The sequence below is a fragment of the Bufo bufo genome, chromosome 6 (genome assembly GCF_905171765.1).
Source record: "Bufo bufo chromosome 6, aBufBuf1.1, whole genome shotgun sequence".
NCBI classification, from domain to species: Eukaryota; Metazoa; Chordata; class Amphibia; order Anura; family Bufonidae; genus Bufo; species Bufo bufo.
The window spans coordinates 144,616,678-144,640,251 of record NC_053394.1 but is presented as its reverse complement, the minus strand read 5'-3'; the positions used below and the strand labels follow the sequence as shown (position 1 = coordinate 144,640,251).

At 42.4% G+C, this 23,574-nt stretch overlaps 1 protein-coding gene across 1 annotated transcript in view; it reads left to right on the top strand.

Annotated features, from left to right (window-relative positions):
• The first annotated feature begins 316 nt into the window (after positions 1–316).
• DOK5 (docking protein 5) overlaps positions 317–23,574 on the top strand; it is a 52,837-nt gene continuing 29,579 nt past the window's right edge. Inside the window, exons 1-4 of the mRNA XM_040438362.1 lie at positions 317–400; positions 2,903–3,073; positions 12,282–12,329; positions 12,422–12,529. Of these exons, the coding sequence (XP_040294296.1) occupies positions 317–400; positions 2,903–3,073; positions 12,282–12,329; positions 12,422–12,529 (411 nt within the window). The remainder of the gene's footprint in view (positions 401–2,902; positions 3,074–12,281; positions 12,330–12,421; positions 12,530–23,574) is intronic.

Genomic DNA, 23,574 nt, shown 5'->3' with positions numbered 1-23,574 from the left:
ATACAATGAAAAACAAGCAGGATTCATCTATAGCCCCATCTTCATGAAAGCAGCACAGAGTGTAGGCGGTAGAACACACAATGAGAATATTGCTGGGATGAAGGGTCACCTTAATAGGTGCAGGACTTTCTAGGAGATTCTTGGCCGGCTTCCTATTATTTATATTTGATCCCTGGCAGCTTCAGTACGTGTCTGATAAGGATTACTGGACAAGGGTTGTCATCTCCTGGAAAGACACAGCTCCATTGGTTTATTTGCTTTGGGATAATTCTCTATGTACAAAAGCAATGAAATACTGAGACATACTGTAGGACAGATGATTGCAACCTCTGCTTCTGAGAACACCAGCGTCTCCTCTAGGCAGCCAAAGAGCAAAGATCCAGGAGCATCTCAGCAAGAAGTACATATATCTTGTAAGGGGTCACAGACTGAGGTTACATAGTGGTAGGAGCAGGGTCCAGCAGCAAGACAGAATATTTTAGGAGAGGAGTGTGCTGATCTTGTGAGAGGTGACATGAGTTACACAAGTGGAAGGAGAAGAGTTCTGTTGCAGAACAGAGTATTTTAGTAGAAAAGTTTGCTGATCATTTGGGAGGTCTCAGACTAAAGTTCTCCACAAGCATTAGTCTATTGTTGGCCACATTCTCAGTTTTTGGGACCAGTCAACAATCAAATGTGTTTGGGGTTCTCCCAGAAGAAAAGGATTTCTCTCAAGATTTCAATGCCCGATCCCTTTGTTCTCTCAGGAGATAAGCCACCCCCAGAGTTGTCTGGCAGCTTTCTCATCTCTCTCCAATGAAAAAACATACATTCTCCGCCGAACTAAGCATGTGCATTGTCCAGCTGTTATAGCAGCGGTTCCCCTGCTAACGGGTTTTTATGTGCAATTTTAATGTGTATGACTGAAAATAGACTGTTGCCAGAAAACTCCTTACTGTGGGCTTATGCAAAAATGTCTGTGTGGCAAAAGAACTGCATGGTGGACATGGGCAAAATCTTAAAGGGGATATGTCTGGGTTCAGCTGCATCAAAGGTTGAGAACTGTGAACTTACAATGTCACTAACATTGCTTGCTGTCAGTGAGTGGACTCCTGTACTGTACAAATAAATTGTTGCTAACCAGCCTACAAGTGGTTAACTCAGAATTTTTGCTGCACCATTGCTGTGGTGAACACCCCACTAAGGCTGGGTTCACACGAGCGTGTCCGGATTAGTTCCGGATGCGTCCCGGTGTGTTGCGGCAAACCCGCGCGAGTAGGAATGCAATTGCAGTCAGTTTTGACTGCGATTGCGTTCCGATGTTCAGTTTTTATCGTGCGTGTGCAATGTGTTTTGCACGCGCGTGATAAAAATCAGACTGTGGTACCCAGACCCGAACTTCTTCACAGAAGTTCAGGTTTGGGTTCGGTGTTGTGTAGATGTTATTATTTTCCCTTATAACATGGTTATAAGGGAAAATAATAGCATTCTGAAAACAGAATGCATAGTAAGTGATCAGTTGAGGGTTAAAAAAAATAAAAAAAATTAACTCACCTTCTCCGTTTGTTCGCGTAAGTCCCGGTCTCTTCTTTACTTCTCAAAAGATGAACTATGGGCTAAAGGACCTTTGGTGACGTCAGATCACATGCTCCAATCACATGGTCCATCACCGCGGTGATGGACCCTGTGATTGGAGCATGTGATCTGACGTCACCAAAGGTCCTTTAGCCCATAGTTCATCTTTTTAAAGAACTAAAGACCGGGAGAACTACGCGAACAAGAGGACAAGGTGAGTTAATTTTTTTTATTTTTTAACCCTCAATTGATCACCTACTAAGCATTCTGTATTCAGAATGCTATTATTTTCCCTTATAACCATGTTATAAGGGAAAATAATACAGTGTATAGACAGTCACCTAGCAACCGTGCGTGAAAATCGCACCGCATCCGCACTTGCTTGCGGATGCATGAGATTTTCACGCAACCCCATTCACTTCTATGGGGCCTGCGTTGCGTGAAAAACGCAGAATATAGAGCATGCTGCGATTTTCACGCAACGCATAAGTGATGCGTGAAAATCATCACTCATCTGAACAGCCCCATTGAAATGAATGGGTCCAGATTCAGTGCGGGTGCAATGCGTTCACCTACCGCATTGCACCCGCGCGGAAATCTCGCCCGTGTGAACGCAGCCTAAGGCCCCTTTCACTCGAGCGAGTTTTCCGTGCGGGTGCAATGTGTGACGTGAACGCATAGCATCCGCACTGAATCCTGACCCATTCATTTCAATGAGGCTGTGTACATGAGCGTTTTTTTTTTTCACGCATCAGTTCTGCATTGCGTGAAAAAACGGCTTCAGTGAAAAATGCATTGCATCCGCAAGCAAGTCACTGATGGTTGCTAGATGTTGTTTGTAAACCTTCAGTTTTTTATCACGCGCATGAAAAACGCATCAAAACGCATTGCACCCACGCAGAAAAAACTGAACACAATCGCAGACAAAACTGACTGAACTTGCTTGCAAAATGGTGCGAGTTTCCCTGAACACATCCGGACCTAATCCGTCACGCCCGAGTGAAAGAGGCCTAAAGGTGGGAAAACAAAGGTGCCACGCCTTTCTAAACGCACAAAAAGAATTGTTTGCTGTGCCACCATAGACTTTCCATTATGCCTGTTATGTCTGTTTGGCCCAGTTACCACCCTGCTAATGCAAGTAAACCTAGGAGGTGGACCAAACCATTGCGGAGTCAGTGCTAGAGAAGCAGTCTGTCGAACTCCGAAACGGAAATGGAAGGTGTAGAGAACAGCACATACAAGGAGACTAACATCTCAAATGCGTGAGCCGCCAGATGTAATACCAAGTTGGAGCAAAACACCCAAGGGGCATTATGAGACTATTATGTGTGATTCTCGATTTTCATAGCTGTCCAGCTGGGACAGATATACAATACCACTGACCGCCAGACCCGCTTCTCCCCAACTGACTTCTTCATTTGCTTCAGCTATGGTTGCTTTTGAGGGACCATCTCCAAGCCATACTGGAAATGCAACAGAGACTAGAAAAATCTGGCCAGAACATGCCAGGCATCAGAAGGTTTGTCAGGAGGAATGGATGAAACACCTGCTGGGCTGGCACATCCCCTGGATGGAACCTTGAGCTAAAAAGAAGACGGGGAAAAGGGGTATTCTCTATGCTAAGCCGAGGGTACAGCTTCTTCTTGTATGTTTCCAACAGGGTAGATTGGTTTGTGAAATAACATTTGTTGAGCCATTCCAACCTCCTGGAGATTATGTGTGACCTGTACTCTGGAGAAAGCGTGAAATTTACCCCTGCCAACAAAAGGCGTTATCCAGCCCTTGTGGGAGTTTAGATCCTTAGCACCAGAGCTATGGGAAGAAGCCAGTGCGGAGATAAATGGATGGCTCCCTCCAGCCAGTATGACCTTTGGGCACTCAACCACCGGACCACTACCTGGTCCCCTGTATGCAGAAGATGACACCAACCATGAGTAAGCCAGTAAGGCCATGCAAAAAGGGATAAAGACCCTACACTTAAATAAATAGTGATAGTTCCTCAAACCACTTCAGAGCCTCCCCTTGTCCATCTTTAAAAGACTATGTTGTTTATTCCTCAATTAAAATCCAAGTTGTGCCAATTGCACCATCTTCCCCAAACCATAGGTACATGCAACATTTAGGAACTTGCGCCCAAAGGAGAACTTTCTAACCCTAAGGACCTTTGTGTTCCTTTACCATGCAACGTTTAATAATTGGAAACAGAGAAAGACGTTGTATCCATTAAGCTTAATGCCTAAAAAAAGACTTTGTGTGAAGAGCCTTCTAAGAGTTATTGCAACCATTGTGCTAATTTCCCAGTATGAGACTTTTTACACCAAAGCCTTCTGTAATGAAGATAGATAGACTTTCTCCTGTGAAGGTAGATGTCACAACTACTTTTAATGGCCATCACCCCTGACCACTCAGTGCCGTGCGGCTAATATTATGGGGGAGATTTATCAAACTGGTGTAAAGGAAGACTGGCTTAGTTGCCCATAGCAACCAATCAGATTTCACCTTTCATTTTTCATTTGGAAAATGGTAGGTGAAATCTGATTGGTTGCTATGGGCAACTAAGCCAGTTTTTCCTTTACACCAGTTATTCATAAATCTACCCCGATGTATTTATATTGCTGTGCATGTTCAATTTGCGTTGTTAACTCTGGTATTGAGATCCGGCAGAGGATCTCAAAACCGGAATTAAACGGATCCGTTTTGATTTTGCACATCAGGATGCATCCGTTCTGTTAGGATGCAGTTGTGTGAAATCAAAATGGAACAAACCGGATCCGTCACTAAATACATTTAAAGTCAATGGGTGACGGATACGTTTTTTTTAGGATCCTAAAAAAGCGGATCCGGCACCATTGACTTACATTGTTTTTAGTGACGGATCCGGTTTGTTCCGTTTCGATGACCGGACACAAAACAGAATGCTGACGAAAAGGAAGGCATCCTGAACTGAATTATTTTTTTCCTCTGCCGGATGTCAACTCCGGAAAACAACGCAAGTGTGAAACAGGCCTAAGGGCTCATGTACACGAACGTATTTTCTTTCTGTGTCCATTACGTTTTTTTGCAGACCATATGCGGAACCATTCATTTCAATGGGTCCGCAAAAAACAAACAAACGGAAGCTACAACGTGTGCATTCCATTTCTGGATGTCCGTATTTCCGTTCTGCAAAAAAATAGAACATGTCCTATTATTGTCCGTATTACAGACAAGGACAGTACTGTTCTATTAGGGGCCAGCTGTTTGGCAAAATACGGAATGCACACGGACGTCATCCCTATTTTTGCGGATCCATTTTTTGCGGACCTCAAAATACATACGGTCGTGTGCATGAGCCGTAAGAGTTACACAATGATAGAAGTAGGGTTCTCCACAGAAGCACAAAGGATTTCAAGAGAGAAGTGAACTGATCTTATAGGACAAAGATCAGCAACCTTCGGCACTCCAGGTGTTGTGAAACTACAACTCCCAGCATTTATGTGGGAGCTCAGAGAACAGCCAAGCAAGTGTGCATGATGGGAGATATAGTTTCACAACAGCTGGAGTGCCGAAGGTTGCTGACCCCTGTTATAGGAGATGACCGAGTGAGAGTTAGGGCTCATTCACACAACCGTGGTTTGGTTCCACTTCAATGGGGCCGCAAAAGATGTGCTGTCCGCATCAGTTGCTCCATTCCGTGGCCCCGCAAAAATGATAGATCATGTCCTATTCTTGTCCATTTTGGGGACATGAATAGGCATTTCTATAATGGGCTGTCCGTTCTGTTCCGCAAATTGCGAAAGGCACACGGGCAGCATCTGTGCTTTGCGGATCCGCAGTTTTCAGACCGCAAAACACTGCACGTTTGTGTGAATGGGCCCTTACAAGCAGGATCTCTCAGGAGCACAGAGGATTTTAGGCTTAGAGTGTGCCGGAGGTCATAGATTGAGATATACATAGTGGAAGTAGTGCAATTTTTTATGTCTTTGAGGGAATCTGTGATGAGAGTCAAGTTGCGATCAAGGAGTCAATGTGAGAGGAAGGGCTGAAGTATAATTCATATACAGAGATTTGGATCCCACGATAAAAATAATGAGAATTTTAATACAAAAGGATACGGGAACGATCTTCTGAAGGACACCCCCTCCCCCTATGGCTCATTAGAGCACGTGCAGCTGCCCTGCGAATGGCCACAATGTATTCCGTATGACATTGTCGCTACTTTTTGTACGCGGACCTTTCTCAGCGCGGGGACTTTAATGTGAACCTGGGAGCCTACATTTTAGGAGACATCTGGAGATGCTGGATATGTGAAGTAACCTTGCTTACAGCCACAATCTATTTCTGCGGAGCGCTCCCTAACTCTGACAGCTGTTTTATTTCGGATCTGGCCGGTGGCAGAGAAAAGCAAATTAGGCGTTCACTGAAATCTGTTGCCACCCTGGGGCGAATGTTTTCAGAATGAAACGCTGGTTAACCAGTCCTTAGAATTCATTCTGAAATTCAAAGGAGGTCGGCGCCAGAATGAGGTGTGGACCACCTATAGGCTTTACTTGTCGGGGGGGGCTGCTTTTATCTCTGCAAGGATTTTTCTGAATGTCCTTGCAGAGATGGCAGCTGTGGCAGCAGGAAGCCCATTGTCCGTGATGGTCGGGCTACCCATAGAGGAGGCAAAGACGTTTTTTTAACCATCTCTGTCATCTGCCTCACCACATACACAGTGCTCAATGAGTATGCAGCTTCCTGCTCCGGGTCTGGCGATCATGTGATCGCTGACGTCTGGTGAGTGGTGAACTCATGTGCGCCTGCATCTTATCAGACCCAGATCAGCTCTGCCTTGAGGCATCAGGAAAGGAACACAATTTGAAAACGTATTGTAACCTCCTAAAGCCTCATTCACACGTCAGTGTTTCACGGACGTGTGCTGTACATGTTCTCCCCATTCATTTAAATGTGTGTATTCATACATCAGTGTTTTAGCGCGGTCCGTGGCTCCGTGTTTTCAGCACGGATACATGTCCTATCTTGGCCCGTGTTCCCGGATCCCTGGGTCCGTGAAAACCACGGATGCAACACGGATGCCATTCGTGTTGCATCCGTGTTTCACAGATCATTAAGAAGAGATGCTTTGAAAATTATTTTTCAGCTGTTCAGTGTCAGTGAAACACGGATGCAACATGGACTGAACATGGACGGAAAAACGGAGACACGGACGCAACAAGGATCCTTCACGGACAGCTTCACGGATGCATCACGGATTTGAGCACAGACACGGACCCGTGAATAAGGCTTAACAGTCCCGTTAAAATTAGAAAAACCCTCTGTAAACTTCCTTATGTTAAAGTTAGAAAATCAATAAAAATCATATAAAGAGAAAAAAAATGTTTTTTTATTGTACATTTTTTGCATGTGTTTGCAGTAAATCTTGTTGGCACACAATTGAGGGGACACAATTGCATTTTTAACCCCTTAGGGCTCATGCACACAACCGTATGTATTTTGCGGTCCGCAAAAAATACGGATGACCTCCGTGTGCGTTCCGTATTTTACAGAACGGAACAGCTGGCCCCTAATAGAATAGTACTTTACTTGTCCGTAATGCGGACAATAATAGGAAATACGGACATACGGAAACGGAATGCACGTTTTTTTTTGCGGACCCATTGAAATGAATGGTTCCGCATACAGTCTGCAAAAAAGATGGAACGGACACTGAAAGAAAATACGTTTGTGTGCATTATAGCCTTAAAGAGGACCTTTCACCACTCCTGACATGCCTGTTTTAATAGCTCCATCCATGTGCTGCCCAGTACTATCCTGAAGAAAAATTAGTGCCCCAATAATAAAACTGCCCTCTACAGTGCCCCAACCGTGATAACACTCCCCAAGAGTGCCCCATTAGTAGAAGAGCACTCCGGTATTAATAGTACCCTCACAGAGACCCCAGTAGAAATAAGGCCCTCCATAGTGCTCTTAGTAGAAATATAGAAATAAGGTGGATCTATAAGGCCTCTTTCACACGGGCGTTGCGGGAAAATATGCGGGTGCGTTGCGGGAACACCCGCGATTTTTCCGCGCGAGTGCAAAACATTGTAATGCGTTTTGCACTCGCGTGAGAAAAATCACGCATGTTTGGTACCCAAACCCGAACTTCTTCACAGAAGTTCGGGCTTGGGATCGGTGTTGTGTAGATGTTATTATTTTCCCTTATAACATGGTTATAAGGGAAAATAATAGCATTCTGAATACAGAATGCTTAGTAGGTGATCAATTGAGGGATAAAAGAAAATAAAAAAATTAACTCACCTTCTCCTCTTGTTCGCGTAGCTCCCGGTCTCTTCTTTACTTCTTTAATGATAAGCTGTGGGCTAAAGGACCTTTGGTGACGTCAGATCACATGCTCCAATCACATGGTCCATCACCGTGGTGATGGACCATGTGATTGGAGCATGTGATCTGACGTCACCACAGGTCCTAGCCGGTAGTTCATCTTTTAAGAAGTAAAGAAGAGACCGGGAACTACGCGAACAAGAGGAGAAGGTGAGTTAATTTTTTTATTTTCTTTTATCCCTCAATTGATCACCTACTAAGCATTCTGTATTCAGAATGCTATTATTTTCCCTTAGAACCATGTTATAAGGGAAAATAATACAGTGAATAGCCTGTCACCTAGCAACCATGCGTGAAAATCGCACCGCATCCGCACTTGCTTGCGGATGCTTGCGATTTTCACGCAACCCCATTCACTTCTATGGGGCCTGCGTTGCGTGAAAAACGCAGAATATAGAGCATGCTGCGATTTTCACGCAACGCACAAGTGATGCGTGAAAATCACCGCTCATGTGAACAGCCCCATAGAAATGAATGGGTCGGTATTCAGTGCGGGTGCAATGCGTTCACCTCACGCACCGCATCCGCGCGGAATACTCGCCCGTGTGAAAGGGGCCTAAGTCACTCCTATAGAGCCCGCAGTATTAATACGAATGCCTATAATGTCCCCTTGATTTGCAGTCCCCCCAATGTAAATAACATCACACCATCTCTCCAGCCCCCTCCAATATACAGTCCCATGTAAATAACATCCCTCTATTTACAGCCCCCTCCAAAATACAGTCCCATGTAAATAACACCTCCTCCCCAGCCACCTTCAACATACAGTCCCAAGTAAATAATATCACCCCCTCCCCAGCCGCCTCCAACATGCAATCCCATGTAAACATCACCCCTCAACATTCAGTCCCATGTAAATAACATAATTTTCTCCCACCAGCCACCTTCAACATACAGTCCCATGTAAATAACATCACTGCCTCCCACAGCCCCCTCTGACATACAGTCCCATGTAAATAACATCACTGCCTCCCACAGCCTCCATACCCAACCATATCTCATCTGTATCCAGTCTAGAGGTGGCCCAACAGGGTCTAGAGACTCCGTTCAATTGTGCAGTTTAACCCAATAATTTTATCATTTCTCTGTAAGGATGGGTTCACACTAACGTTAGGGATTCCATTATAGCTTTCCGTTATAACATGGTTATAACGGAAAATAACGGAATCCATAAGACGGAAGGACGGATCCGTTCTTCTGCCCATATTCTTGTATTATGACGGAATGCAAAACGGAAGCCTTTCGTTTGCTTTCCGTCCTAGTAGAAGTCTATAGGAATCAAAACGCATCCTCTGGGTCCCGTTATGCAAGACGGAAAACAAAGTCCTGTCGACAGGGACCCAGACGGATCCGTTATGCTTTCCCATAGACTTCTATTAGGACAGAAAGCAAACGGATTGCCTTTTAAAGGCTTCCATTTTGCATTCTGTCTGGGTATTCCATTATTTTCCGTTATAACTCTGTTATAACGGAAAGCCATAACGTAATCCCTAACGCTAGTGTGAACCCACCTTAATTTTGTAACTACTTACATATATCATCATTACAATCGCACATAGAAAGATTAATTCAATTCCAACAACTCTTTATTTCCCTATTATTTTGTCAATGAGTGTATTTTGTCAGTTTCCATTATATAAAATGTATATGAAATTCATTTTATTTCCAGGTTTTAATGCAACAGAACAGGAAAAATTTTGAGGGGATAAATACTTTTACAAGGTATTTGTCAAACTCCTCCTGTGATGAAGACGCTCACTTGGTTTATTATGCGTGTTAAGGGTCTATTCACACGTCCGTTTTTTCTTTCCTGATCTGTTCCGTTTTTTGCTGAACAGATCTGGACCAGATCTGGACCCATTCATTTTCAATGGGTCCTGGAAAAAAACGGACAGCTCAATGTCTGATTTTTTTCAGGACCCATTGAAAATGAATGGGTCCAGATCTGGTCCAGATCTGTTCAGCAAAAAACTGAACAGATCAGGAAAGAAAAAACGGACGTGTGAATAGACCCTTAGTCAGGGGACAGTGGGCAGCTAGTTATTTTCTACTTATCTAAACATGCGAAAGACAATTCACACTTCAGCTATTTGGTCAGTTATTTCCGTATGGCATCCGTTTTTTTTTTGCGTATCCGTTTCTTTTTGCGGATCCATTGTAATAATGCCTATCCTTGTCCGCAAACTAGAAAAAAATAGGACATGCACTATTTTTTTTGCGGAGCAACGGAACGGAGCAACGGTGTGCTGTCCGCGTTTTTTGCGGTCCCATTGAAATGAATGGGTCCGCATCCTATCCGCAAAAAATAACGGATCGGACACGGAAACAAAATACGGTCGTGTGCATGAGGCCTTACTGTGAGCCAAAACCAGTAGTGAAGCCTACTCAGAGGTAAGGTGTAATGGAAAAATCTGCACCTGTTCTGTGTTTTTGACCCGAACCTGGTTTTGGTTCCCAATAAGGCCCCCTGCACACAGGTGCCGTTCCGTTGGCATTCCGCATCACGGATGCGAACCCATTCACTTGAATGGGTTCGCAAATCCAGAGATGCAGAATGTTACGGAACAGAAGCACGGAACGGAACCCTACGGAAGCACTACGGAGTGCTTCCGTGGGGCTTCGTCCTGTACTTCCGTTCCGCAAAAAGATAGAACATGTCCTATCTTTTTGCGGAACGGCCGGTTCGCGGACCCATTCAAGTGAATGGGTCAGCGATCCGCTGTGGCTGTCCCACGGACTTTGCGGGCCGTGGGCCGCATTTTGCGGGCCGCAGCACGACCACGGGGCGCACACGTTCGTGTGCAGGGGGCCTAACTGATGGAAATAACTGACCAAATAACTGGTGTGAACTTGGCCTAAGGGCTCATGCACACAGCTGTTGCCCGGCCGTGCCCGAATTGCAGTCCACAATATGTGGGCACTGGCCGTGTGCCCACCACATCACAGATGCAGATCAATTCACTTGAAAATTGCGTTCCCCAATGTTCGGAACGCCCGATCAACGGCCGTGTGTATGAGCCCTTGCTTGTATGTTAGCCACATCAAGACCTGCATTCAAAGTCTATGTCTTAGGCTACTTTCACACTTGCGTTGTTAATTCCGGTATTGAGATCCGGCAGAGGATCCCAATACCAGAAATAAACAGATCCATTTTGATTTTGCACATCAGGATGCATCCGTTCCGTTAGGATGTGGATGTGTGAAATGAAAATGGAAAAAAACGGATCCATCACCATTAACTTACATTACGTTTTCAGTGCCGGATCAATTTTTTCCCTGTGTCTGGTCACAAAACGAAATGCTGACGGAACGAAAGACATCCTGATGCATCCTGAACGGATCTCTTTCCATTCAGAATGCATGGGGACTAAATGGAAAAGTTTTTTTTTCCGGTATTGGGATCCTCTGCTGGATCTGAATACCGGAAAACAACAACGCAAGTGTGAAATTAGCCTTAAACAGCCACACCCAAAACTGCATGCATTCACAGTCACAATCTCTTTTTCTTACCCCTATGACAAGCTTTATACTCCAGTCACATGCAAAGCTGCATTCACACGCCATATCTTATATTCGTCACATCCAGAGCTGTCTTTATATATTTCTGTAATTATTACATGTCTAAATGTATTATTCTATCACATATCTCACTGTGTGATGTCATCACCATTTGGTTTGTGGCCCTGGTGTAGTTTTCGCATCCTTCGCCCTCAACTCGATTGATGACATTCCTGTAAGACAGAAGACCAGAGCGAATCATTTTATTGAGACATAATCCTGCGTGGTAAAGTGTGCACCAAGAGACCCAGAGCCAAGGATGCAGCGGACGCGCAGTCGCCTCCGATATCCCGGGTCGCTATTATTGATTCTCACTCGCGGTGTAATCCACTTGGAGCATTAAAGGTTACATGACCCGTATACGGTTCGATATCCCCCACAGCTCGGACACAGCAGTTCATTAATTCAACTGAATTACACATGGATCATAATGAGTTTAATGCAGAAATTGCTACGTCCTGGAATTCGACCAACATTTAAAGTGACAGTTACGTCAATGCAGAATGTGGAACGTTCATCAGCGTCCATTATAGTCTAATGGAGATTTTCCAGAGCAGCTAGTGAAAATCTCCCCCATTAGGGAGATGAGAACCCATAGAGAATGTACCATGGTGCAGTATTAAGGTCTGAGACAAAAGAAAAAAACACATGAGCAGCCAACGGGTGGCTCACACTTGATTTACCAAGGCGCCATCTGAGAACACAACATCACTACAATAAAACTGCTGACACTGTGTATATACAAAACTGCACAGTACCATTGTTTTGTATGATTTAATTGTCTCTAAGTTTCTGTTGTGTAGGTACTGGTGGTGACAACATCATCTCGTTGGACATCATTCTCAGTGCTTGTACTAATTCTATAGTTTCTATATTTTTCTGATTCTGAAATGTTTACGCGAGACATTCAGTCTGTGACCGTTTTCTGCTTTTCTGCCTGCAGATTTATCAGAGGTGTTGGTTAGTATTCAAGAAAGCTTCCAGTAAAGGTCCAAAGCGGCTGGAGAAGTTTTCAGACGAGCGAGCTGCGTACTTCAGATGTTACCATAAGGTAGATATGGATGAAGCAGAGACAACAGGTCCATGTTTGTTTGCACACTGGGAAATAGTATAGCATATTATTGCACTTAATGGCAGTATTAGAGTAGTTATATTCTTGTATTTAGGTTATAGTAAGTATATTCTTGGACATAGGAGGCAATATTATAGCAGTTATAGCCTTGCACATAATGGTCAGTATTATGGTAGTTGATGTCCCATGGGGACATAAAATGGACCCCATGGTGCCCCCAGTAAAAATAATACCCCTATAGTGCCCCTCATTATAAATAATACCCCTTAGTGACCCCCAGTATAAATAATGCCCCTGTTAGTACTGCCAGTATATATATATATATTTGCTCCCCATAGTGCCCCTAGTATAAATAATGCCCCCCAGTATACAGTACAGACCAAAAGTTTGGACACACATTCTCATTCAAAGAGTTTTCTTTATTTTCATGACTATGAAGGCATCAAAACTATGAAATAACACATGTGGAATTATATACATAACAAACAAGTGTGAAACAACTGAAAATATGTCATATTCTAGGTTCTTCAAAGTAGCCACCTTTTGCTTTGATTATTGCTTTGCACACTCTTGGCATTTTCTTGATGAGCTTCAAGAGGTAGTCCCCTGAAATGGTCTTCCAACAGTCTTGAAGGAGTTCCCAGAGATGCTTAGCACTTGTTGGCCCTTTTGCCTTCACTCTGCGGTCCAGCTCACCCCAAACCATCTCGATTGGGTTCAGGTCCGGTGACTGGAGGCCAGGTCATCTGGCGCAGAACCCCATCACTCTCCTTCATGGTCAAATAGCCCTTACTTTCAAAGTTTTCCCAATTTTTCGGCTGACTGACTGACCTTCATTTCTTAAAGTAATGATGGCCACTCGTTTTTCTTTACTTAGCTGCTTTTTTCTTGCCATAATACAAATTCTAACAGTCTATTCAGTAGGACTATCAGCTGTGTATCCACCTGACTTCTCCTCAACGCAACTGATGGTCCCAACCCCATTTATAAGGCAAGAAATCCCACTTATTAAACCTGTCAGGGCACACCTGTGAAGTGAAAAACATTTCAGGGGACTACCTCTTGAAGCTCATCAAGAGAATGCCAAGAGTGTGCAAAGCAGTAATCAAAGCAAAAGGTGGCTACTTTGAAGAACCTAGAATATGACATATTTTCAGTTGTTTCACACTTGTTTGTTATGTATATAATTCCACATGTGTTAATTCATAGTTTTGATGCCTTCAGTGTGAATCTACAATTTTCATAGTCATGAAAACAAAGAAAACTCTTTGAATGAGAAGGTGTGTTCAAACTTTTGGTCTGTACTGTATATATTCGCACCCCATTGTGCCCCCAGTATATACTGTATAATTTCTATAGTAGTTTGTATTGTTGAGTATAAGGGCAGTTTTATAGTAGCTAGATTCCTGTACATAGGAGGAAGTATCATTAGTTATATTATTTTATATAGAAGGTGGATTATAGCGGTTATGTTCTTGTACAAAGGGGCTAGTATTATATTAGTTATATTCCTATTGGGAGCAGTATTATGGTATATGTATTTTTATACATAAGGGTAGTATTATAGTAGAGGATAGTGTTCTAGCAATTATATTGTTTTATATAGGGGAATATCATAATAGTTATATTCTTGTACATAGTGGACATTACTATAGTAGTTGTACATATGAGGCAGTATTATACTAGTTATGTTCTTAGGGCTGGCGTTAGGGGGGGCGAACTGGGCAATTTCCCAGGGCCGTGATCCTGTAAGTAGCCATGCTGAACATCTTGGGACTTGTTCCCAGCTTAGGGGTATCTGCTCTGACTCCATACATGGCTTGAGAGTCCCTGCTCTAACTCCTATATGGCTGTGTCCATATATGGAGTCAGTGCTATGAACATGAAGGGTATATCCGCAAGCATTGTGAGTTTCCTTGGGACACCCTGTGTATTCAAAGGGGTTGTCCGGGATCAGAGCTGAACCAGTACACGCCAATAATTTCACCCAGGCAGCCCCCCCTGACATGAGCATTGGAGCAGTTCGGGCTCTCCTTTGGGCTGCCAGGCAGAGGCTTCCACCTGGCAGTGTGTTTGGTGACGTCACTGACTCTGATGGGCGGGCTTTAGCGCTGCCCTAGCCGTTTTACAGGCTAGGGCAGCGATAAAGACCGCCCATCAGCTAAACTAAAGAAAAGAAATACCAAACTCAGCCACACCTCCAAAAATCAATAGTAATTTATTAAAGACACAAAGATTAAAACCATGGACATATGAAACAACATCCCACTGAAGGGAGAAATTAATAAACATAAGACAAACATCATCCAAGGATACCATAAGTTATGCAGTGCTAGAGTAAGAGAAAATGATCCATAGAACCAAAATGGTATACTTATCAGATAGCACAGTGGTAACACAAGGAGAAAAATGAGCAACCCTTCAGTGAGACAAGCAGGAAAAATCCTCACGCGTATCGCTAGTAACCAACTAGCTTCATCAGAGGTCCATAAAAGTCTAAGGTGATGTTTCAAGGTTCTTATATTTACAATAATTAACCTATAAGTAAGTAAAGCTGTGGTCAAACCTGTTTAGGTAATTTAAAGAGGAGAAGGCCAGGTGGACGCATCAAGAGGAGAAAGACCGCCCATCAGTGCCAGTGACGTTACCGGGCTCACTGCTGGGCGGAAGCCTCCGCCTGGCAGCCCGAAGGAGAGCTCGGTACGTCACCGGAACTCCACAAAATGCTTTTGACCTGCGCGATTCAGCGCAGGGCAAAGGGGAGCATGAACTGCTCCGATGCTCATGTCATGGGGAGGCTGCCTGGGTGAAATTCTGGGTATGTCCAGGTTTAGCTCTGAACCCGGACAACCCCTTTAAGACTTATTTTGCCTCTATTTCTGAAATGATTCAAACTCACAACCATCTCCATTATAGGCAAGAACCTTAACCACTGAGCTTTATGCTCAATGTTAAACTGCTGCAGAAAAACCTCATAGTAGTTTATTATGTATTATGTATTCATATACAGCAGAAGTATCATTTTATATTTTTTTATAAATTGTAAAGAAATGTATGGCACAAAATATGTAATTAATAAAAAAAATATAAAATGATACTTCTGGTATATATGAATGCATAATACATGGAAAACTACTACTGAGGTTTTTAACCATAAGATATTTTAAGCAGTTTAACATGGAGCTCTATAGATCAGTGGTTAAGGTTTTTGCCTTTAATGGAGATGGTTGTGAGTTATAATCCTGGCAGAAACATTTTAAAAATAGCGGCTAAATAAAACTTTATCACACAGGGCGTCCCCAACAGTGAAAAGTTTGATTTTATTGAAAAAAAAAGGTCCAAAACGTAAAATATGATCAAATAACAACAATATTAATCCACGCCAACCTTTTTAGCTTGTGTAAACTTGGCTGGTATTTTTGGTTGGAAAAGGTGGCAACCCTAACAGCACCTCCGCACTGGACCTCTGTAGGCCCGCTCACTGCAGCAAGTCCCACCTCAGTCAGTGCTATACAGTCAGGTCCATAAATATTGGGACATCGACACAATTCTAACATTTTTGGCTCTATACACCACCACAATGGATTTGAAATGAAACAAACAAGATGTGCTTTAACTGCAGACTGTCAGCTTTGATTTGAGGATATTTACATCCAAATCAGGTGAACGATGTAGGAATTACAACAGTTTGCATATGTGCCTCCCACTTGTTAAGGGACCAAAAGTAATGGGACAGAATAATAATCATAAATCAAACTTTCACTTTTTAATACTTGGTTGCAAATCCTTTGCAGTCAATTACAGCCTGAAGTCTGGAACGCATAGACAACCCCAGATGCTGGGTTTCATCCCTGGTGATGCTCTGCCAGGCCTCTACTGTAACTGTCTTCAGTTCCTGCTTGTTCTTGGGGCATTTTCCCTTCAGTTTTGTCTTCAGCAAGTGAAATGCATGCTCAATCGGATTCAGGTCAGGTGATTGACTTGGCCATTGCATAACATTCCACTTCTTTCCCTTAAAAAACTCTTTGGTTGCTTTTGCAGTATGCTTTGGGTCATTGTCCATCTGCACTGTGAAGCACCGTCCAATGAGTTCTGAAGCATTTGGATGAATATGAGCAGATAAAATTGCCCGAAACACTTCAGAGTTCATCCTGCTGCTTCTGTCAGCAGTCACATCATCAATAAATACAAGAGAACCAGTTCCATTGGCAGCCATACATGCCCACGCCATGACACTACCACCACCATGCTTCACTGATGAGGTGGTATGCTTAGGATCATTAGCAGTTCCTTTCCTTCTCCATACTCTTCTCTTCCCATCACTCTGGTACAAGTTGATATTCTTTTTAAGAATGTTCCAAACTGTTTTGGCCACGCCTAATGTTTTTGTTATCTCTCTGATGGGTTTGTTTTGTTTTTTCAGCCTAATGATGGCTTGCTTCACTGATAGTGACAGCTCTTTGGATCTCATCTTGAGAGTTGATTCCAAATGCAAATAGCACACTTGAAATGAACTCTGGACCTTTTATCTGCTCATTGTAATTGGGATAATGAGGGAATAACACACACCTGGCCATGGAATAGCTGAGATGCCAAATGTCCCATTACTTTTGGTTCCTTAACAAGTGGGAGGCACATATGCAAACTGTTGTAATTCCTACACCGTTCACCTGATTTGGATGTAAATACCCTGAAATTAAAGCTGACGGTCTGCAGTTAAAGCACATCTTGTTAGTTTCATTTCAAACCCATTGTGGTGGTGTATAGAGCCAAAAATGTTACAATTGTGTCGATGTCCCAATATTTATGGACCTGACTGTAAATGTCCAGACTCACGTTGGAAATTGTTTTTTTTTCTTTTCATCGCTATATTCTGACCCCCATAACTTTTTTATAGTTATGTCTATGGAGATGTGTTGGGGCTCATTTTTTGTGGGATGATTTGCCGTTATTGACAATACCATTTTGGGGCGAGTATGACTTGATTGCTTTTTATTCAATTTTCTTGGGAGATAAAATGATGAAAAAACGTCATATCGTCCTTTTTATTTTTTTTCTGTTATGCCATTCACCATATGGGCTAACATTTTTTTTATTTTTTTATTAGTATGGGCGTTTTTGCATGCAGCGATGCCCATGATATTATTTTTTTGTTGATTTTTATTTTGTGGAAAGGGGGGTGATTAGAGTATTTTTTTTTTTACTTTTTGTTAGGGCCCACACGTACACCACGACTTACAATCATCATATTGCAACTTATATAAGAGGCTACAACTTGGATATACTAAATATGAGCCTGGAAGCCTAGTACAGGCTGTGGCTCATTTCTAGAACAGGGTGCTGTTCCCCGATCTCCGCCGGGGGAAAACACGCCTGAACAGGAAGCCCTCGCTCAGATGCATTACTGCAGATCGGGCACCATCTTAAAAACCCGTACATTTACGGCAGATGTCGGAGAGGGGTTAATGGTCACATGACCAAATGTATATAGGACAGAGCTTTTTTTCTGCACAGACACTGGAGCTTGTGGAGGTACTTTGGGAGAGAGGGATTGTGTATGCCTGCAGGCAGCCAGGTGAGGAAGAGACTATAGGTGTGCAGTGCAGTCCTGGGGTACGTATTGTATGACCACCCGCTCCATTGCATTTTGTGATGGAGCAGAACTTATTCCTGTGAGGGGAGGGGGCATGTGGCGTTATCTGGGGCCATGAGGGTGAAGATCTGTATGAGGAGCTTTATGTGATGTAAATCTGTGAGGGAGGGCCGGATGTAACTGTGTTATTAGTACCCTTTTACAAAATTTGGGGCCCCACTTTTGATTTTGCCCAGGGTCACATTTTGTCTAAAATAGACCCTGTATGTTCTTGTACATAGAAGACAGTATTATAGTAGTTATATTCTTGTACATTGAAGACAGTATTATAGTAATATGCATGTTCATAGGAGCAGTATTATAGTAATTATATTCTTGAACATAGGAAGCAGTATTATAGTAGTTATATTCTTGTACATAGGTGCAGCATTATAGTATTAATTTTCTTGCTTGTAGGAGGCAGTATTATATTAGTTATATTCTTGTACATATGGGAACAGCATTATAGTAGTTGTATTCTTGTATATAGTGGGCAGTATTGTAGTATTTATATTCTTGCACACAGCAAACAGTAGTAGTAATATTCTTGTACTTAAGGGGCATCATTATATTAGTAATTTTCTTGCACTGAAGAGCAGTAATATACATAGTATATGTATAATGTACATAGCAGGCAATATTATAGAAGTTGTATTGCTGTACATAGGGGGCAGCATTATAGTAGTTTAAAGATTTATTCTCATCTAGAGATGTATGGCAAATCCACAGGATATGTCATAAATGTCCGATAAGTTTGCGTCCCACCTCTGTGACTGTGTCTTGCTACTTCTGTGAATAAAGAGATTACCATGCATGTGTGACTCTCTTCATTCACGTCTCTGAGATTTCAGAAAATAGTCGAGCAAGCTTACTCAGACATTTTCAGAACTCCAGTACAAGTTAAGGGAGAGGCCGCTGATGCAGGAGATCTCTCCATTCACAGCTGCTGTAAGATTGAGGCGTTGGGGGACCCCTGTTCTCAAGATTGGTGAGGGTATGAGAGGTGAGGACTTCACCTACTGAACATTTATGCCATATCCTGTACTGACAACTAGATACTCAGCATGCACAGAGGAAAAAACTGCTAAAAAATGGCAGTTGCAAAGAGAGCAGAGCCTCTAGGTGTAACTGCACTGCCCCAATTGCTCCAAGAGGCTCATTTGCATATACTAAAACTTAATTTCCTCAGCAATGCAGTCACATATGAACATGGGACCAACACAGATGCCTTCAGCTGCCAAGCGCACGTGCAACAGGTAAACCAGCTTCATAGGTACAAATCTGCTGACAGATGCCCTTTAGGTGTAGTTTCTGTACATAAATTCTCAAATGCTCCAGAAATTTAGGTTCAGCTCATAAATCCTCATCAAATCTGCTCACATTTGGCATCCACTGAAATGGAATGGGATACCCCGTTGACATGCAACAAATATTGACCTTCCTGCATATTTTAAAGTTTGCAGCATGCCATAATCAAATCCTGGACATGTTAAGGTGCCCTTATTCTTTATAATGATAATTTCACAAAAAAATGTATAATTTACATGGTGCCACGTGAGCAATAACCTTAATCATAATTCTTACAATAAAATAATGACACTAAACTGAACTATGGTGAAAAGGGCCGCAGCCCTTTATTAAGGGTTAATTAACATTACAATCATATAACCATAAATAAATAATTAATAATAAATTAATAAACAACCATTAAACAATCAGTAATTCCACAACTGTGTTCCCGGCAAAGCTGGGTGACTAACCCACCAGACAAGCCAGTATTAACCCGCATGTCCCCCCCTAAAAACCGCAGCCTTGTCTATCATATCTTGTAAACCAGTATTAAAAATGTCTAAGCCTATATCGGACAAATGAACCAAATCATCCCGATAAGGCCTCTTGCGCCCGTGGTCGTTCTGCGGCCTGCAAAATGTGGGCCACAATGCACGAACACCATCCGTGTGGCAGCCACAGCGGATCGCAGACGCATTCACTTTAATGGGCCCGCGATCGGGCCGTTCCGCAAAAAGATAGAACATGTTCTATCTTTTTGCGGAACGAAAGTACGGGACGAAACCCCACGGAAGCACTCCCGCACCATTCCGCATCTCCGGATTTGCGGGCCCATTGAAGTGAACGGCACCCGTGTATTGTGGATCCGCAAATGCGGTCCGCAATACGGCAACGGGCGCCTACGTTCGTGTGCAGGACGCTTAAAGGCCTAAAATTAAACCCTCCAACTCCGTATGGCTAAAACTTCAACCATTCAAACTTGGGAGGTATTTTTCCAAACTTCTATTAACTCTTTTTCTAATCCTATTAATAAAACTAAACTGGTCACCTTTCCAAATAAAGCGTGGGATGATTTCTGAAAAAATTTATGTAACCGTAGGTCAAAAATTTATGTGACCGTATATAACTCAAGTCTATCTTCATTTGATTCAACAAATCTAAGGTTCTTATTTTACCTAAATCATTCCCCCCAGGATGGATAATCTAAACACCCAGCATGGGGTAATGATTGTAGCTCACCTCTCAAGATTGGAATGATTTGCTTCCATCCTAAACCCCTAAAACCCAACCAATATACTGAAACAAATAACAAACCGATACACGTTTTTTGTGCATAATTTCGTTCAGCAGCCCTTCTTTCAGCCCAAAAGACGAAATAATGACCCAGAATCCAAAGGATCAATTGCTTTGAGCCTAAAAGAAATCAATTTTAATCACAATATTAAATTAGGCCGAACACATAATTTATATCTATTAGATTCCCGACGTCCAATTTTTTAAATTACTGCATAATTCAATCCCAAATTGGCAGCCACTGTGGCTGCTCCAATGCGAAAAGAATGAGACAAATATTGTTCAGTACACAAATTCAAAGATAATAAACATTTCTTCAATATTGCATTGAATTGGTAAACTGATACTTCTGAACCATCTTCATGAATTAGGTCTAACTTTAAAAAAATTCCTTCACTGTCCTAACTGGACACAAAGGAGAGCCTGCTAATGCCTCTAACTTAATCCACGACCCTTTCGCCAATTGATACGGTTTTGATTTTCTAATAAAAAACAATACCACATTACTGTTCAATTTAACATCCTCAAACCTCAACGGTGCCAATGTTCGCTTGTTAGCTGCTACTGACTCCCCTATCCGAAATGCTCCAAAAAATGCTATTAAAAATGCTGCTTTAAATAAAATCTCCTCATTAACCCAAAAAGTGCAAAACTTTAGTACTGACACTATTCTACCCAACAAATCAAATGTAATTGGCCGTCTCACATCAGCCCGCCTAAGAGACCTCCTAACACCTTTGAGAAACTGCTTCACCACAAATTGATTAGAAAAAGACTGATAACCTGCCAATTTGAAAAAGAAGGAAACACCTAAAACAACTTTATGGAAGGCCGAATAGCCCAACCCAGGGATGCCCAACCTGTAGCCCTCCAGATGTTATAAAACTACAACCCCCAGTATGCTTGGACAGCCTACAGCTATTAGGGCATGCTGGGAATTGCAGTTTTTTTAACAGCTGGAGGGCCCCGGGTTGAGCATCCCTGGTCCAACCCTTCTTCTAACAAAGAACCTAAAAATTGAAAAAATAAATTTAAATCAAAAAGAAAACAAGATACATTCCTGACAGGACAAAATGGATACCACCTCTTCCATGCCAGTAAATATCCATCCCACGTTCGAGGAGCTAAAGACTTCCGAATGAACATGTTGATCAAACCCAGATAAGATTCCAAACCTGTTCCAAACATGGAATTCCCACTCTCTCCGCTTGTGGCACTAGAGAAAAGAATCTTTCCCACTGTGACCAGGAAAGAGAATCAGCTATATCATTGTCCTTACTTGGAATATATTTAAAGGGAACCTATCACCTCCAAAAACCATCCCAAGCCGTCAGCAGTACCTGACAGTAGCCAGCAGCTTGTTTCCGATGATAATTTTCTTCCTGAAGGCCGATGTGGCTAAAGCTCAAAAAACTTTCTTTTATACCCTGCCGGCGCGCTTTTCTAGTCATGCTTGAAGTCAAGGGGGCAGCGGCCTCCTTGCTTCAAGTCAAGATAACCACGCCTCCTTCCCTGCCCCTTCGCTGTGACTGACAGACGGCAGTTCGGCTGGGTTTGCCGAACTCTCTGCATAGGCGCTGCAGAGAGTAGAGGGGGCCGGCATCCCGAGAACACGTGGGACGCCGAGAACGGCGAGGCAAGCGCATACATAAAAGGCACCTCGGTCTATCTAGGCTCCGAACACAGAGCTCCCCGGATATACACAAGTAGTGGTAAGGTAACCATCTACCTAATCTCTCTCTAATACTTACCAAGTGTTGATAACTAATGACTGTTCAGTAAAAGGAGCAGTGATCACAAATACTATATCTGCGAGGGGTCTTATATATATCTGAAACTGACTCCAAAGAGGATATTGTTTACACACATAAAGATACAAGTATAATCGAGACAGTGAGGATTTTTGCAATAATTAACCTCATATGTGCCAGTTCTGGACATTGATACCAATCACCATTTGAAGTCATCTATATGGATGACGTTGAATAATAGTGTCAAATGTTACTATATGTACCCAGCAGAATACTTGATTCTACATATGTACCCAGCAAAACATCAGATTTAACATACACATTCTGTATATTGTAATACTGCCATATTCTATCTATATCCTTACAAATTATTATTTAATTTATTGAGTACCCTGGAGTAACCGACGGCAACTACATTATAGCAGGCCGAATTTGTGCCTTAATAATAAGGATACAGAGAGATGGATTATTGACGCTGTTGGTTTTAACTTTTTATACATGGTTTTAATTTGATTTTGGATTTTACTATTTTATGGGATCTTTTTGTGTTCCTTTTTTGAATATAATACTTTTAGACATACAGTATTTTTCCATATAAAACACCAGATAAGAGAGTGCCCTCCAATTCCTCATTTTTCTTTTATAATTCTGATATGCGCGTGTGGAGATTTTAACCCTTTAGTCGCCATGTATATTGTAACCTTCTAGAAAAAAAACGACCAACCGGTATGATTCTTGATGCAAACACCAATAAGCCCAATAAACTTTGTAACTCTCTCAACTGAGTTTTCTTTGCTGAACACATTTTCTTAATTGCTAAAAGTGACTTCTCCACTTTTTCAATAGGAAACCTGAAGTCCATGTTGATTGAGGCAATTATTGTGCCTAAAAACTCAATCTCCTGACATGGCCAGTCTTTTCTTGAGCCAACGACACACCAAAATACTGACACATCTGCATGAAACCTTCCAATAAACGCAAACAATGAACCAAAGAACCAACAAACAAAAAGTCATCTAAATAATGCAAAACACTAGCTAAGCCTAACTCTTTTGTAA